The sequence below is a fragment of the Lissotriton helveticus genome, chromosome 1_1 (genome assembly GCF_964261635.1).
Source record: "Lissotriton helveticus chromosome 1_1, aLisHel1.1, whole genome shotgun sequence".
NCBI classification, from domain to species: Eukaryota; Metazoa; Chordata; class Amphibia; order Caudata; family Salamandridae; genus Lissotriton; species Lissotriton helveticus.
This window is the reverse complement of record NC_136057.1, coordinates 683,297,798-683,315,834: the sequence shown is the minus strand read 5'-3', so window position 1 is coordinate 683,315,834 and position 18,037 is coordinate 683,297,798. Positions and strand designations below refer to the sequence as shown.

Sequence of the window (18,037 nt, the reverse complement as noted above, 5' to 3'; positions counted from 1 at the left end):
TCCTGCAGTCCAGTGTCACTCACTGGGCTGCTGGAGTGCACTGCCAGTGTTAGTGTGTTACTAAAAAAATGGCGCCAGGCCACCCGCGTCTGCCACCCATATGGCACCATGGCACGCCACCAGGTCCAGCCAGAACGAGTACGGCCCGCACCTCGCAGGCCGGGCGCCATTATTTTTGGTAACATCGGACACTCCTGCAGCCCAATGTGTCACTGGGCTGCAGGAGTGCCACTGCCAGCATTCATAGCTGCCAATGTTTCAGATTGCTAATGCTATGTGTGACATTTTCATAATTACAGTGTAATTATGAGTGACGTTTCAACGAGTATGAGTGACACTTTCTTGCGAGCAAAAATCAAGCAAGGAAGACAAGGGAAACATATAAATATAAAAAATTAGACCGATTTGAGCAATGAAACACTCTAAGAAGATCTTAAAACTGGTGCAAACGGCTGACTCATAATTACAATGAAATTATGAAAATTTCACACATAGCAATCTGAAACTTATAGTGATTTAACTACTTTGTGCATTCTGGGAGTTGTGGTATTGATATGCCTCAGTGGACCACTTTGTATAAATACACTTAAAAACAAAGATACCTAAAACGAAAGCCTTGGATTGTAAACATGGTGTCCTGCTGACAGTTGAATTAACTGAGAGCCTACATCTCCAGTTCCTCATGTGTGCAGGTGGTGGTGGTGTCTAGCGCTCTTTTTTAACAGAATGGGACACATTTTTCATTATTTAGACTTTACCCGGAGTAAGAAAGATAAAGGCAGAGAAAGGAAAAAGAAGCAGAAAAGGGAAAACAATAAAAAAAGGGGAAACATGGATGAAAAAGAACATGTAGCAGAATAAAGCTAAAGAGACCAGCAGTGTGGGGGGGAAACGCATTAGTTATCCACAAGACTAGGTACCCCAGCTTTCAGCTGCTCCTGCAGCGGTTCCATAAGAAATCTTTGGACCCCTGTGCTTATCATTATTGTTTAAATTAGGCACTGCCTCCATCTTTACCTAATTTTCATGTCTCCCTAGTTCAGGGCGTCCCTCCCTCGTGGATGATTTGTCCTCCCTCTCTGGGAGGCTTGGCCTTCCCAGGTGCTCTGTGTTAAGGCAAGTGCTCCCCGACTTCTTCCCTTCCAGAGATTGGGTTACCATGTCACAGTCTTTTGTCTGCTGATCTTTTAGGTACGATGTGACACGCATCCGAGTTCTGCGTCCCCTGTGCCCTGGAATAATCTCCCGGTTTTGAAAGGCCTCAAGTTCCCTGGCCTTCCTATAGCGGCCAACTCGGTCCTCGGCTGTGGGGAACACAGCGTGGAGCTCATGGCCTCGCTGATACCTGTACAAGGCCATGGCCACCCCAAGAACCATGCGAGGCAGGAGAAAAGGACTGCGTGGGTGGAGGGGGTCCAGAGAAGGGAGACTGCGGAGAAGAGAAAAGAATCCTAGTCATGGGCCTCACTCGAGCAAAATGAGCTTAATGCTGAGCTTCCCAAAATCGGCATTTCGGTGACTGAAACAGTTGAGCAGTAGTATAAGCCACTATGTTTGGTAAGTAACCGGACACTTACTTTTGCAGCAGCTGCTGCCACCGAGCCTGCTCCTGCGCTGGTAGCTGCAACGACCCGGAGTCCCGGACTGATGGGCCAGCCTGCCCCGATTACTTTCCCTGCAGAAGCGCCGACCGCATTTCTGGTGAGGACAGTGCTGGTGCAACATTTTGATAATGGCCTCAGTGCTGCTGGGCTCACTGCAGTGTCTGTTCAGACACCATCCCTTTGGTGGCATACGGGTCCTGGGTGACGTGATACTTTACTATTTCGGCTCAAGCAAACGGTTATGCGCGATGTCATCAGCACTCTGCTGAAATGATCTGCGCAACCGTGCTGGCGAGGGTGAATTAGTTACATTGTTTGTAACCTCACCTCTGCGCAACCCTGAGAGCCCTGAACCTGCCTGCAAACTGCAAGCTGCACACACGGCGCGCTGCCAGCTTTCTGGTTCAGTTAGTAGCGCTAACAGCAGCACTGCCAGTACGGCCCGCACCGGACGGACTGATGATCCAGGGGGGGGCAAGTGCCCCCCCTTGCCCCCTCCTGCGGACGCCCATGGGTACAGCATGAGGCCGAATTAATTGTGGATCTTATGGAGATGTTTTTAACTTCCTGGCCACATTTAGAGTCCTCACTTAGCTGTTGAAGAAGTCTTCAACACCTTGATGGAAGACACATAGACAAGTACTGGACTTGGTCTGAACATGCTTCAAAGTCCCTCCTCTGCTTCTTCATCCATATATGCATCCAATAGGTGGGGAGCTGTTTTAATACTGGATGGTGGGTCAGAATAAGTGATGACCCGGGGCAGAAACAGATATGACAGGTACATATCCTGCTTATGATCTACATGGAGTCTGAAATTCATCTCAGATATTTTCCTTTCCATAGCCTTTATGTTGTGACTTCTCCTATTCTGGAGCCTAAGGGGAGTCACGGGCCCCATCATCATCTTCTATCATCTTCTAAAGTATGATATGGCAACTGAGGTGCGGCCTTTGGATGCGCCTCTAAATTGGTTCCTCTACTGGCTGCTTACGGTTTGGGCACTTTAAAGCATCATCACATTTCGTTTTAGCAGGTTATGTTGGCATTTTGAGGTGTGCTTCGCCTTTTCGTGAGTCATGGTCCCTCCACACACACTCAACCGGTGGCTATCACAAATTACACTCTGGGCATCTGCCTACATAAATATGCCTGTAAACAAATCTTGGGATCATATTTTTGCATGTGTTTACATTTTGCTGGCTATCTCACCTGGAATGGCTGTGTGACGATCGCTTCTTGACCTTCTCGTAGGGCTCATCCAAGGACGACTCGCTCCACATTTTGGGCTTTATGGGTGACTTGTCATAATCATTCCGCTGGTAGTGCATTTGCCGGAGACCCTCGAGTGACTGAGGAGGAGGGGGCCTCATATGTGAAGGGGGCCGAGGTGGGAGCCCTTTGTGAGGCGACTGCAATGGGGATAACATACTGGTGACCTGAGAATCCTCTGAAATAAGAAAAGGGAAACATTAACACTGCTTCACAATGAATCTAGCAACACAAACAAAAGACTCTCGGAGTAACTCTGTTAATAATCTAACCATCTAGAAACCAGCTCAAGGCTTACCAGTTACCCCAAAACTATACTAATAATCAGTACCTCGAAACTACCACCCATAAAGTGCTTAGTTTCTTCACTATTGTTTTATATGTAAAAGTACAAGACACGTGACATAAGAGCATGATATAATGCCCGGTACTGCCTATGGTAATACTTGCATTAAACCCTAACAATGTACATGCCATGTTATTTAAACTTTCTTCATAAAGCTAGTGGTGGAGCCACACTCTACTAGCCTAAGTGTCTTGAAAGAAAGGACACCTACCATCCTCAAGCACGAAGGCATCGGAGAGCGAGCTGTCCTCACTGGCAATGTTTCCTTCTGAGAAGTGAAAAATAGATGAATTACGATTAATCATTTTCTAATAACTCATACATTTCTACAATGCATCCACATCTTAGTAAAGGAAAAATCAAGTGCTTCTATTGTAGAACAAAGGTCTGTTATTCAAACTGCACGTGGGAGAGAGGGAGAACTAGGAGATACGAGAAATGTATTTGAAGCTTCTTTAACTTGCCCATGTATGTTTTCACCCATCATCCCAGACAGATTAGTTGCTGCTAATTGTACACCATTACATGGTGCCTTGTTTTTTTCCAGGTAGCTATTTTTCAGAGCATCATTTCCCCAGGTAGTCCGGTCTGGTGACGAGCAATGTCCTTCCTTAAAGATGCTTGCCATTTCAATTGGGAGTGTGTCTAGATCAACACACTCCTCTTTGTTCGATGTCAGCGGTGTACTCCTCTCCCCTATGCACCACGGTGACCTGCGTCTGGGACACTACACTTCAGTGGCTGGCAAGCACCAAGACCTGTGAAGCCTTTCTTGGGATTCCTGCGTTGTCAGTAGTTACTGGACCGCGATCTGCAAAGGCGCTGCACTTGTGCCGCTGAGCCACCATTCGAGTGCACTCCATTTGGGTAACCAACTGATTGATTTGGGCAACTGACTCTCGCATGGTTGTAAGAGTGAGCAACTAAGCATCCCTACAGGAGGTGGGGTGGGTTAGCCACTTTGATTCAGTGTGACATAGTGAACAATTTTTTTTTTTTTTACAAAAATGAAAATGACTCAAATTAACAGCTATGAACACAGTTCAGATGAAGACATCACCTGTGGGTCTTGGGTCACATACAACACCAAACGTTACTATGACGTCTTGGTGCTGGGCGCTGGATTCCTGATAACATCTATCCTATGGCGCTGCACTCTAGCAGAAGATCCCTATAACGATTGGTAAGGAATTCACAACCCTGGGCTGCTGATCCTGGACGAATCTTTGGTACTACAGTGTCACCTATAAAAACAGGACAGGCCCAAAATAAAAGGTGTCACCCCCAAAAATACAGATCCCAAAAACCCACCACCCAAACAACGAGGACCCCATTCAGCAGAGTTTCTGGTGCTCCTGGTGGTAACTTCCTGGTTAAGGACGCAGCTAACAAAGTCACATTCACTTCAGTACAATTGCAGTTTAAAGATCAACCAGATGGAGATGACTTCTTAGGAAGTACTCACTAATTTGGTGCACGAGTGCCTTTTTACTCCGGGGGATATATCGCAATATGTACTATTAAACTGCAAGCTTTTCTGCTGGCATAGCGCTCAGAGGCCTCTGGCACCGATGCAAATCACTGGTCTAATCAGGACCGGCCCATGAATGTTTTTTGAGACCTAATTTTCAATTGTGAGATTAGCTTGCTATCTATAAAAAATAACAAGGGCTTGGAAAATAGTGCATACGTTTCTGCAATCAGGATGACTTCCTCCAGGCACCCTAAGTTTGTCGTGAAGGCCTCCTAGCCTCTCTAGGGCTGAAGAAGTGATGATAGATGCACAGCATAGGTCATAAATTTGGAAGGCCCCCCACTCTGGAGGAGGTGATGCTGCAGCTCCACGATCCAGATGATTCTGAACCATTCCTACTGACCAGCCGTACGGGGGCTCTTTTGGCTCCTTCCTGAGTGACTTTTGTCATCAGGTGAGCTCAATCCCAGTTCCTTGAAGGCGACCAGCTCTCCTTCAAAGGTCCCAGCATCTAAACTTCTCACAGGTGCAGAAAACCTTATGCAGAGTCTGGAGGGAATGTAGCGACCTAACAAATATTCTACCCCGTGTCCGTCTTCTCTGTTCCTGCACAGGCCTTTTTGTTGTTCACAGGAGGGTCTCTGGTGGCATGACACAGCCAACTAGAACATCTGTTTAAGTCTTAGGTTTATGTACTTCCATAATCCTGTATCTATTGCTAATCAGAATTCGTGGGGTTCCGAGTCCACAGTCGTACCAGTTGTAACTGGTCCAGATTTCCTCTATCCCAAAATGAAACCGATGCCATTTGAAATTGACATAACACAACAAATACACGCATTTCATCCGGTGGAGTGCAAACCAACTCTGGACAGAGGCAATGGGCTATGTAACTCATGCACCAGGTACACATGCTTTATGGAGGGGGACAGAAGGGAATAAATACAGGGTAAGATGGATAATAGCTCAACGAGATAAGTGACAGCAATTCTGTGTGTGCAGCACACACACAGGTCCAAACCACCATACACACATATCCCAGAAATGATCGTAACTAGACACGCCAGTTATGAGGACTTGATGGACCTTTTCCTGGCGAGAGTCGTGATGTAGCCTCCTCCCTGGGGATCAGTGACTCTGGACTGTTACCTCACTGCCAGGACAGTCAGTCATCGCATAGAGAGATCAGAACCCACACTCGTTCAGAAAGGGGTACTCAAGAACATGGGTCCGAAGCTGTCCAAATTCATAAATGAAACAGAGCCGATGGCACCAGCCACAGGACTACACGCTATGAGGGGTGCACTGTGACATGCAACCACTCCCTTCATCTACTTTATTTATCCTTACATATCTGATCTCTTTCTGCCAGCCCACTCGAGCAGAAACACAAGGTATGCAAGAAAAACATGAATGGTAGCGCAGCACATCTTTACCAAACCATGCATATGGCTTTTGTTCCTACATAGTGCATCTGGGAAAATAATCAGCATAGTATTGGTTAATGCTTGCCACATTCCTTGCCGCAGGGTGCCTAGTAGGTCTGCTGCGAGTGCTTCATTTTCATCACTGTGGTTAGCATTTATCATCTTTACATCACTATCTATCTAAGTGCTCTGATGTAGAAAGGGACACATTGTAAGAGCTGAATGCTTTAACCACATCCTGCTGTGCTTAGATCAAGTGGCTGTACAATATTTGTCACAAAAACAGAAGGGCCCCTCATTATGCAAGAAAAGGTGCCCTCCCTAGTGGAATGCCTAGGCAACATTGGGCAATTTCGGGCAGTTTTCTGCCTGCGTGGAGACTTCTGCCCAGTGCATAAGAGAAGCGCCAGACACTGCAGCAATGTCTCTGCTGGTGGAGAGGAGCTATGTGCATCCCATACATGTCAGTGGTCCCCTGATGCACGGATCATTATGGTTATAAAATGAGTCAACCTCACACATTACCCAAGATGTGACTGAAGCTGGCATGACTGATCCTACATGTCTCATGCTTAGTGCTTGGATAGTCACGCGGACTCCGAGGCACTAAGAAAGTTACAAACGTATCCCATCTTACTGAGCACACCGAGAATGGATACTTGCCCGAGCAGAGGGAGATGCACTTAATTGAATATGCTACTTACCAGTATGCATCTGTTCTTGGCATGTAGGGCTGCTAACATTCATATCTTAGCATTAGATCGCCGCCTAGTGTTGGGCTCGGATGATTGCACACTGTTGTCCTGGAAGAGTCTTCGAAGTATCCTGAGATAGGTGGCTCCTCCCCTGGACTACAGTGCGCATGGGCATCGGCTCCATCCCCAGATTGTTTTTCGCCATTGTGGCAGAAGATGGAGTGAGGATGTCCATGCTAATGAATAAATACAATAGTATATCTGCAGCTGCGACAGGCACCGGGGAGGAGGGCGGGCGATATGAATGTTAGCAGCCCTACATGCCAAGAACAGATGCATACTGGTAAGTAGCATATTCAGTTCGAGGCATGTGGGCTGCTAAATTCATATCTTAGCATAGAATACATAGCAGTCCCTCCATCAGCGGCGGTTGCCCGTGCCAGCTGCAGAAACCTGAAAAAGTGTCTTGAGAACAGCCTGTCCTACAGCTGCTTGCTGCTTGGAATGCACATCAACACAGTAGTGTTTTGTGAAGGTATGTGGTGTGACCCACGTGGCTGCTCTGCAAATATCCTCTAAAGGAATGTTCCCTAGGAAAGCCATGGATGCCCCCAGTTTGCGTGTGGAGTGCGCTCTGGGGGGTATTGTTAAAGTGCGCTTGGCTTTTTGATAACATATCTGGATGCACTTAACAATCCACCTGGCTATCCCTGCTTTGGAAATTGGGTTGCCTTTGTGTTGTGGTGCGAAGGCAACAAAGAGTTGTTTTGTCTTTCTAAAGGGTTGTGTTCTGTCTATGTAGTACATCAACGCCCTCCGTACATCTAAGGTATGGAGCATTCTTTCCGCCACCGTTTGCGGGTTTTGAAAGAATGCTGGTAAGTCAATAGTTTGGTTTAGATGAAACTGTGACACCACCTTTGGAAGGAATTTGGGGTTAGTGCGTAGCACTACCCTATTTGGATGAATTTGAATGAATGGCTCTTGGATTGTGAGCGCCTGCAGCTCACTGACACGCCTCAGAGACGTAATAGCTATAAGGAAAGCTACTTTCCACGTAAGGAACTGGAGTTCACACGAGTGCAGTGGCTCAAATGGTGGTCCCATCAGTCTGGTGAGGACGACATTGAGGTTCCACACTGGAGCTGGCGGTGTCCTTGGGGGAATGACTCTTTTCAGACCTTCAAGGAAGGCTTTAATGGCGGGCACTCTGAAGACAGAGAGGTGCTGCCTGTTCTGAAGATAAGCCGCTATGGCGGATAGATGTATCCGAATGGAAGTGTACGCCAGATTGCACTTGTAAAGATGCAACAGATAGCAGATGATGTTGGGGATAGATGCATCAAGCGGGTTGATGTCATTGGCTGTACAGTAGATGACAAAACGCTTCCACTTTGCAGCATAGCATGCTCTAGTAGTTGGTTTCCTCGCCTCCTTGATGATGCTCATGCATTCTGGAGGCAGGTTAAGGTACCCAAACTCTAGGACCTCAGGAGCCAGATCGCCAGGTTGAGCTGTTGCGGATCTGGATGCTGAATTTCTCCATGGTTCTGCGTCAAAAGACTGGGCGTGAGACGCAGTCTTTGATGCGGCACCACTGAGAGTTCGAGGAACGTGGTGTACCATGCTTGGCGCGCCCACGTTGGAGCAACTAGGATGAGAGTCATCTCGTGCTGCCTTAGCTTTCTTGCGACCAGCGGTATTAGAGGGGCTGGCGGAAAAGCGTACGCAAATTTGCCTGACCAGTTCATCCATATCGCATTCCCCTGCGACTGTGGGTGAGGGAACCTGGCGGCAAAGTGTTGGCATTTTGCGTTCTCTTTTGTGGCAAACAGGTCTATCTCCGGATGACCCCACTGCTGGAAGTACGGGTGGAGGACAGATGGGTGTAACTCCCACTCGTGCATTTGATGGCTGTACCTGCTGAGCAGATCCGCCATCTGATTGTCCTTTCCTGGGAGGTGTTCTGCCATGAGGAAAATGTTCCTCTGAATGGCCCACTTCCACATGCTCTGAGCCAGATGAGACAGCTGTGGCGAGTGGGTGCCTCCCTGCTTTTGAATGTAGTACATCGCGGTCATGTTGTCCGTCCGGACTAGCACGACCTTGTTGCACAGATGTACAATGAAGGACTTGAGCGCCATGAAGATTGCCATCAGTTCCAGATAGTTGATGTGCATCTTCTGTTGCTGCGTTGACCATAGTCCCTGCACTGTGTAAGTGAGCACATGAGCTCCCCATCCCTGGAGAGATGCGTCCGTTGTCAGGACAATCTGCGGCACAGGCTCTTGGAACAGTCGGCCCTTGCAAAGGTTGTGTGGAGTCCACCAATGCAGAGAGTCGTATGCCCGACTGGTAACCAACACTAGGTCTGTCAATTGTCCACGAGCCTGTGTCCACTGATTCGCTAAGCACTCCTGGAGCGGGCGCATGTGTAGCCGTGCGTGAGGGACTATGAAGATGCAGGAGGCCATCATGCCTATCAACTGCATGAACACTCTCGCTGGAAGCGAGTGTTGTGGCCTGAACCTTTGGATCAGGGCCTGCATGCTGTCTATCCTGACTTGGTTTGGCTGAGCCATGGCCGTCAGGGTGTTGATCGTTGCACCTAGGAACTGCCGGACATGTGCCGGCTGAAGATGCGATTTTGGGTAGTTTAGGGAGAAACCCAGATCGTGAAGAAGGTGAATTGTAGTTGACATGTCCGCGGCGCACTGCTGCTCTGACTTGGCTTGTACGAGCCAGTCGTCTAGGTAGGGGTAGACATGGATGTTCTGCCTCCTGAGGTGCGCCGCTACTGTCGCCAGACACTTGGTGAACACCCTCGGGGCTGTTGTGACTCCGAAGGGTAGGACCTTGAACTGGTAGTGCCTGCCTTGAATAGTGAACCTGAGGTATTTCCTGTGTGACGGGTGTAGTGGAATGTGGAAATACGCATCCTTGAGATCTAAGGTTGCTAAGAAGTCTCCTTGGTTTAGCAAGGGAAGAATCTGTTGCAGTGTAAGCATGTGGAAATGTTCCGATAGTATGTACAGGTTGAGGGGGCGTAGATCTAGAATGGGTCTGAGAGATCCGTCCTTCTTTGGAATAAGGAAGTACAGGGAATATACCCCTGTGCCTTCCTCTCCCACCGGCACTTGCTCGATTGCTCCCTTTTGCAGCATCACCACTACTTCCTGCTGCAATAAGAGCAAGTGCTCTGCGGACATAGGCCTTTGCCTTGGCGGGATGTTGGGTGGAGTGGACTTTAATTCTAGGCAATAACCATACTGGACTAGTTGTCGCACCCACCTGTCTGTGGTGATGTTTTTCCAGACGGGCAGGAACTGCTGCAGTCTCCCCCCGACAGGTGTTAGGTGGTCGGGGGGCAGTGACAGAGAGTCACTGTTTGCTTGGAGTAGAGGAGCGGGGGTTGTTGTTTCCTCTGCCGCGACCTCTGTTGCTGTTATTCCTGTAACCTCCCTTGTTCTGTTTCGTGAACGAGGATTGTGCCCCACCTTTTGAGAACTGGGATTGTTGACCCATTTGTCCTCTGGTGACCCCACGTGCACCTGAGCGACGAAAATTGCTGCCACGAAACTGTTGAGACTGCAGGGCCCCCATGGATTTAGCAGTTTCCGTGTCCTTTTTTATTTTCTCTAGGGTGGTGTCAACATCTGGACCAAACAGACTATCAGGATTGACCGGTTGATTAAGAATTGTTGTCTGAATATCCGGTTTAAAGCCTGAGATGCGTAGCCACGCCTGTCGTCTCAGCATAACGCTAGTGTTGACAGCCCTAGCAGCTGTATCTGCAGCGTCAAGCGCACACTTGATGGCTGCGTTTGAGATTAGCTTCCCTTCGTTAATGAGCAGTTGTGTAGCTTCTTGGAACTGTGGAGGCAGGTGTTGTACAACCTGTTCTAGGGTGTCGTAGTGTGCCCTATCGTAACGCGCCAAGAGCGCTTGTGTATTGGCGATGCGCCAAAAGTTTGATGCCTGTGCAGCTACTCTTTTGCCCCCTGCCTCTAGCACTTTGGACTCCTTATCCGGGGGAGGAGCTTCACCCGTTGTCTGGGAGTTGGCACGTTTCCTGGCATTGGCGACCACAAGAGAGTCCAGTGGCAATTGTCCCCGGATGTAGGCGGGGTCCGCAGGTGCAGGCCTGTACTTCTTTTCAATGCGAGGGTTGACCACTCTCGCTCTTGTAGGCTCCTTAAAAATGTCCCCAGCATGTTTGAGGACTCCTTTTAGCATAGGAAGTGTCTTTACTGTCCTTTCAGAGACTGAAAAGGTGTCGAAAAGGAAGTCTTCCTCAACCGGGTCGGCATGCATGTCCACATCATGATTGGCTGCCGCCCTTTCAAGTAGTGCATGAAAGCCTGCTGAGTCCTCAGTCGGGGATGCACGTGCATTAAAGAGCTGCGGGTCCTGCCCCACACCCTGGGTGTTCTGGTCACCAGTGTCATCGTATGAATCCGGTTGTGCATCAGGTTCATCGATAGGGAAATTGTACTGCTCGTCCTCATCATACCCCTCACCCGCAGAGTGTTCTGGGGAGGGAGTAGGGCTCCGTCTTGGAGGAGGCTGGATTGGCTCCGTGAGGCCTGAGGCGTCAAGGGGCACCCTCTTCTTTTTCAGTGGGATGACATAGGAGTCCACTGGCTCCGAAGTGATTTTCCTCTTATAGAGGGTCAGCTTGCCTGTGTCAGCGTCGATGAAATGCTCTGAATCGTCTTCTGATTCGAGTACCCGACGTGGAAGCGGGCCAGCCGGCGAAGAAACTTGTTTCGGAGCCGATTTGGTTGAAAACGCTTTCGGCGCCTCCTTAGGTGGCAAAAGAAAGAGAAGTTTCCCAGAAGGCTTTGCTGGAATGTCCTTTTGCGGCTGCGGCGATGGTATCGGAGCCGACGGGGCAAAGGCCTTCTCCCTGATTCTTTGCAGTGAGTCTGCGATGAGGGACGTCTCACTCACAGTGGGTTTCGTCGCTGACGAGGATGGTCTGATCGGTCCCTCGGATCCGACGTCCTTGTGGGCCTTGTGCGCTTTGGGCGCGGAACCCGTCTTCACCGCCTCCGATTCCTGAGTCCGGGGCGCAGACTTCTTGTGCGTAGCCTCCTTGGAGCCGACTTTGGCGGGCTTGGACGGCGTCGTAGCCGCTGACCCGTGCCGACCATCTTTCTTGGAGGACCCCTCCTCAGGCGTCGGTTTCGATTTTGCAGCATCGGAATCGACGGACTTCTTCGGCTTCTGCGGACCGGAGGTCGACGGAGCCGATGGGGTAGCGGGCACCGTCTTTTTCACCGGCACGGCAGCCATCTTAGGGACACTCGAGTCCTTAAGTTTCGGTTTCGTTTTCGGGTCGGCCATTTTAGGTGTCGTCGATCCCTATGGTTTCAGTTTCGTTTTCGAAACAGTCTGCTCAGCAAGTGAGTCCGTAGCCGGGCCCGAAGGCGGGGCTGTGGCTTGCGGCAACGGGTCTTGGGTAAGGCCGACAGGCGATCCCGTGTCCCGGTCGGTATCTTTGTAACCTTCGGGGCAGAGCTCGTCCCCCGAGCTGTCTGCCGCGGCCCCATAAATCTCATCGTCGTCTCCTACCTCTTCGACGTATTCAAGGCCTTGACCCGCGACTCCGTCGTCGTCTCCCGGATCCGCCTCGACCTCCGTCTCTGGTGGGGAGATTTGTAGATGGTGACCCTGGTCCTCTTCGTCCTGGTCGCCGAAGATGTTCTCCGGATCCGGGGCCGCTTGCTTAGCTTCCAAGCGCACCGTGCGCCGAAGCTTGAGAGTTTTCTTTGAGCGGAACTGCGCACACAATTTGCACTTTCCGTCGTCGTGGTCAGGCGAAAGGCACTTGTTACAGACGGGGTGTAGATCGATGTGTGGGTACTTGGACCCACAGAGCGGGCAGTACTTAAACGGGCTCCGCTCCATGTCCGAAAAGGCTTGCAGTCGTGTCGCGATGAGAAGGCCTCAAAGTTCAGAGAGCGAAGAAAACTCCGCTTATTCCGGCTCCAAGAGACGGAAGACTCGAGACCGTGCGCAGACAATACCGACGCAATAAAATCGAGGCCTTTTGGCCGCTAAAAGTTAGTTTTACTTGGTTCCGACAGTAAGACGTCGAGACCACATCCGAACCCAATGGCGGAAAAAAACAATCTGGGGATGGAGCCGATGCCCATGCGCACTGTAGTCCAGGGGAGGAGCCACCTATCTCAGGATACTTCGAAGACTCTTCCAGGACAACAGTGTGCAATCATCCGAGCCCAACACTAGGCGGCGATCTAATGCTAAGATATGAATTTAGCAGCCCACATGCCTCGAACATAAATGTATGGTTGTGATGCAATGGAATATGTAACAAGTATGTTTACACATCACACTACGAGGTGTGGCGCCGCGGCCAGGGCGACTGACGCTGGAATATGGGGATCAGGGTTCGATCCCCGGCTCCGGCGGCAGGTTAGCCCAGCACCATGCGACTCTGGGCAATAGCTCGCTTAATCTTCCCGACGGCCCCCAGCGCCTAGAGACCCTAACGGGTGATTGTGCGCTATACAAATGTGGATTATTATTATTATTTTATTACGTTAAATACACACATACTGTGTTAGGGAAGTGCACAGGTACCTAAGGTGGTTTTCTGATAAAGCAGATTTGGTAATAGGAAAAGCAAAGTATGCACCACTCTTCCCACAACGACTGTTCGACGAACAATTTACTAATGGTCCCATTGTGTTGCCGTTAAATGCACATGCCATGTTGCGTCTCAACCTTTGTGCACACGCTTAAAGTTAATCAGAGGAAGACAACCACCTTGCTTTAGTTATGCAATGTTGGGAGATTAAGGACCACTGCATTCCGCTTAGCAGCAATAGAACTCATCACCTTTAGGCAGGACCACTGGAATCATGTGATTCTGCGGCTGCTGTGTTTTCTGCATAGTTATGGGTACATTATCTGCCACATCATGTGCAGATTTTAATAAAAGCAAATTGTTTCTAGTTCAATCGCGTCAAAAGTTACAAAAAATATGGTGGCATGTATTCCTGCACAATGGAAGGCCTTTCACAGAGGTTGACTGGGCATCTTTCAGTTATTTATTGTTATACTGGTACTAATGAGGTAAATATTTGCCCAATGATACATAAGTAAAAATCACAAAATATTGAAGCAATACTACCCTAATGTGCTGCATACTTTACCTTGTCTTGCCACATAAGTTAGTCAACCTTGCTGCATGCTGCATAATGTGTTCCTCGCCTATCCGCCTAACTATAGCGGCCCTGCCTATAGGTATAACACTCGTAAGAACAGCTGTCCCTCGATTCAATACCAAACATAGGCATTTTCTCAAAACACGCTGTCACCTGCACCCACTCCGCTTACAGATTTCAAAATATTAATTCAATTCTAGGTGGATGCTGCAAAATTGTAGCTGTTCTGAGCAAACATGTTTTCCACTAGGCAGAAGATGCAATAACAGCCTTTCGCTTTACAGCACGCAAAAAGCATAATAACGACTCACCATCAATGATCAGTGAAGCTCGTTGAGTCGGTTTTTTCCCAAACTTGACCCGGTACTCGTTAATTGAATTTTCAATCTCCTGTAGTTTCTTCAGTGCATTCAGGTACGACGTTTTCCGTTGCTTCTTCACCTTTTTTATTTTGCACATGTTGGGGTCAGTGGCTAAGCGTCGAGCGGCCTCTGTAATCTGCGACTGAATGGCAAATTCCCTCTCCAACCGCTCCAGTTCAGCTTCCTGTCAAAGGTGTAAAAATGTATATTTTCTTGCAAATATCTTCAAAGGTTTGAGTACAATGATATGGATGCCATTTATCTGACGGCTGCCCTAATCAAAAAATCCAAACTCAGTTTAGGTACTTGACAAATTCAATGCAGACAGATCAGTGATAGAAGCAAAGAGGTTGCCCACTGTCATCTACACACACAGAACCACGACTATCCACTGGAGGTCTTGAAAGACTGCGCAAACCCATGGCGCTTGTTTAGAACGCAGTTTCATTTTAAGTATTTAATTACCGCTTTAGCTTAGATTAGTCATATTTTTGTATGTAATTATACTTAGCTGGTTCACTTGGATTCACAGTGACCTTTTCTGAAAGGATGCTACGGTTGTCGTCTTTCAAAATAATTAAAGAATACCACACAATTAATATGTAGAACCACTAGGTTCTTGTATGAGGACGGGTGTCTCGGAATGACAAGATTGGTCAATCAGAGACAATAACTCATCCGGGAATATAGGCCTTCTCTCATCCCAGCAAATTAAAAGTATCATCTGAATTAACCAACATTGTTCCTTCTCAGCTGTGCTCTTAATCACAATTTCACTGCGCCACATTTTCTTAAAGCTACACCCTCTGACTCCCCGCCCACAAACCCTTATGTTCTGGTCTCCATCCCACAGCTTGGTTTCTGAAAGTAAGGGTGCTGAGTGGAGGGACAAGAAAGATCTGGGGAGTGTGCCTCTCTGGAATAAGAGGTACTAGTGGATGAGCTGATTGAGGAACAGAGGAGAGGAACCGTGGAGTGAGGCCAGGGACTCCCGGGGCTTGTAAGCTCTCAGCTACTGAATTACAAAGCAGGAGTGGTTTACGCGGGTGAGGAGGGAATATTGAGAGCTGAGGAGCAAGAAACGCAGGGGTCCGGAGCTATAGAAACAAAGAATAAGGGAGTGGTCGGTGGGTACTTGCAGTCCTTGGGAGAATCAAAGCAGGTATGTCGTCAGCAGAGGTGCTGAGGAGCTAATATGGCAGGGTTATTGCTAGTTAGGATGGAGCACTAAAGAATTGGGGAGAAGATGAACTAACAAGCTACTGACCTTCTTATCAGTTAACATGAGTCATGGGGAGTTGGACAACTAGATGGAAGGTCAGCCATCGACCTGTGACGCTAGTAGGATAGCAATCTCGGGAGATGGTGGGATAGGTAGTAAGGGGCTTGCTCTGTAGTGAATATGCATTGCTGGGGAGTTTTTGGAGCACCAAAACTGGGGGGGGGGGATGGAGAGGGAAATAGTAACTGGCAGCTGCTAATTATGTGTTGTGCATGCATATATGTACATGGACAACAATTCTATTCGAATTTTTTGGAAGATTTGCAGATGAATATAGCATAAAATACATGGGCCCCATTATGAGTGGCCTCTTAATTCCGATGTGACCGGCAACAGCAGTTCCTGGCATTATTCGAATTATGATTTCTGCAGACACTGTAGATTTTTTAATTTTCACTAAAAGCAACCAAAGCCTCCGGCTGAAAGTCCAGCCCAAAATAAGATATTACCGGGAGAAATCGGACTCACCATTACTGACTCCCCTGTAATACATTATTTCTTAGTGGACCCACTGGGTCTGGGTTGTAATGGGCTGGATTCTTCCTCTGCGCAGTTATCGGTTACCCCGGTAATGCTTAATCCAGAGGTCTGGAAAATCGGGCCTATTAACCGGGGCACTAATGATAAAGGCCATAGTATCAGAAAATGGGGGGAAAATACACTCAAGATGTGCTGCAGTCAAAGAAAATGGGATTCGTGAGGTGTGATTGATTTGGTGCTCGAAGTAATCAGTGACTAACATTTTTAAAGGAGTGAAGAGGACGGTAATGGAGCAGAGCGGGAGAAACTAAGTGGGACTGACGGGGATGGAGCACAGGGGTTGAGAATGGGGATGTGAGAAGTTGTAGGGAATAAAGCACTGGAGCAGAAATGGTATTTGTAAAGGATGGGTTAGGATTGAAACCTGTATTCCAGTGTGACAGAAAGTTCCAGTGACGATGGGATGAGAAGCCACCCGTCAGGAGAAAATGGAGGGAAGGCCGGTAATGCGTTTGGGGATTCCCGAGCTCATACATTAATGATATACCTCATACAGAATTTTCAGCAGCCTATGAAAGAGGACAGTAATTTATTTTGCACCGGATTGTAGTATTGAATTATGGAATGCAAGTCTGTGAAATGGTAACTTCTTAACGTAGCTGTCCTTAAAAAAAGAAAACACACACAGACGTACCAGGGGACTATGCTCCCACTCTTCCACCGTCTGGCATTAAGTGCAATAGTTTTATAGTTGACATTTTCATACTCGAATGGAGCCACTCTGGCTTGTACGTGCAGCAACAGATCCATAGTCTCAGCAAAATGTAGTGGAAAATCTCTGGATTAGGCTTGTTGCTTTCCATTCCAAATGTCTCGCTGACTGAAGCCGCTGGCACTGCCCACACACTGACGACACCCGACTTCTTGCCAATTCTTAAGAAAGAATGGCAGCCTGAAGTCCAGTGCCAGCAAGAAAACTGAATGCCACTAATCCCTTCCACATTCCAAGCATCTCAGCCATTGGCCTCCTCCAATGTCAGCGACGAGCCAGCATTGTTTAAGCTCATAACTACAATCTTAATTGTATTTATGGCCGACTTCAAATAGTCTATGAGTGAGCTCTGCATTTAACGATCAAGAAAACTTAAAACTGCTCTTCCAAAGTGCTTCCACGAAGCCAACTGCAGCACAGACACGCAATCGCGATGGTATTGATACCGGCTCATTCAGTAGTTCTTTGTCATTTACCGAGGGTTTACCCAGCTCATGTTGACATACACACAGACTAAATGCACAATGTTCGACTGGACTATCAGAACACTGCATGTCTAGTGCGGGGTTCTTTGCCATGAATATCAGTTATTACCATAAAGACTTTTACAATGAAATACATGATTAGAACGCATATAATACAACGCGTTAACCTTTACAATGCACTGCTTTACTACGTTGAACAGTTACCATGCAAACTGCTGGTATGTACGGATGTATGCATTGATATTTTTTCACCTGCTTAAATTCATTTATATTATGGTAAATCCCAATCCCCATGCCTAAACCCTAAACACAAAAACTCTCGGCACACCTTACTGTTAGCTATCCTAAAAAACCCTTTCTACCCCTTATCCCAGTCCGTAAACCCGTAAACAACCCGTAAACAAATAATTACTACTGCTTACCTATCCCTAAACCCTAAGAATACACTTACAACCACTAGTGCTGTATCTTATGGCTTGAGAGACATTTTGCAGTCGAAATGTACAGCATCTTGTAGATCCCTCCATGGTGTTGGGGGGAGAGGAACTTTGCAAAATACTGGGAAAGCCAGATTATTGTTATTGTCTGCAAGCTAGTCAATGGTAGTGGAATGTTGACATTCTGTGCACCCTACACCAGCAA

At 48.0% G+C, this 18,037-nt stretch overlaps 1 protein-coding gene across 7 annotated transcripts in view; it reads right to left on the bottom strand.

Moving 5' to 3' along the window:
- FRMD4A (FERM domain containing 4A) overlaps positions 1-18,037 on the bottom strand; it is an 853,273-nt gene that overhangs the window by 49,889 nt on the left and 785,347 nt on the right. For all 7 annotated transcript variants that reach the window (XM_078674208.1, XM_078674207.1, XM_078674206.1 and 4 more), the window contains exons 17-19: positions 14,326-14,560; positions 3,434-3,490; positions 2,817-3,054 (exon numbers count right to left, since the gene is read on the bottom strand). In XM_078674208.1, the coding sequence (XP_078530334.1) occupies positions 2,817-3,054; positions 3,434-3,490; positions 14,326-14,560 (530 nt within the window). The remainder of the gene's footprint in view (positions 1-2,816; positions 3,055-3,433; positions 3,491-14,325; positions 14,561-18,037) is intronic.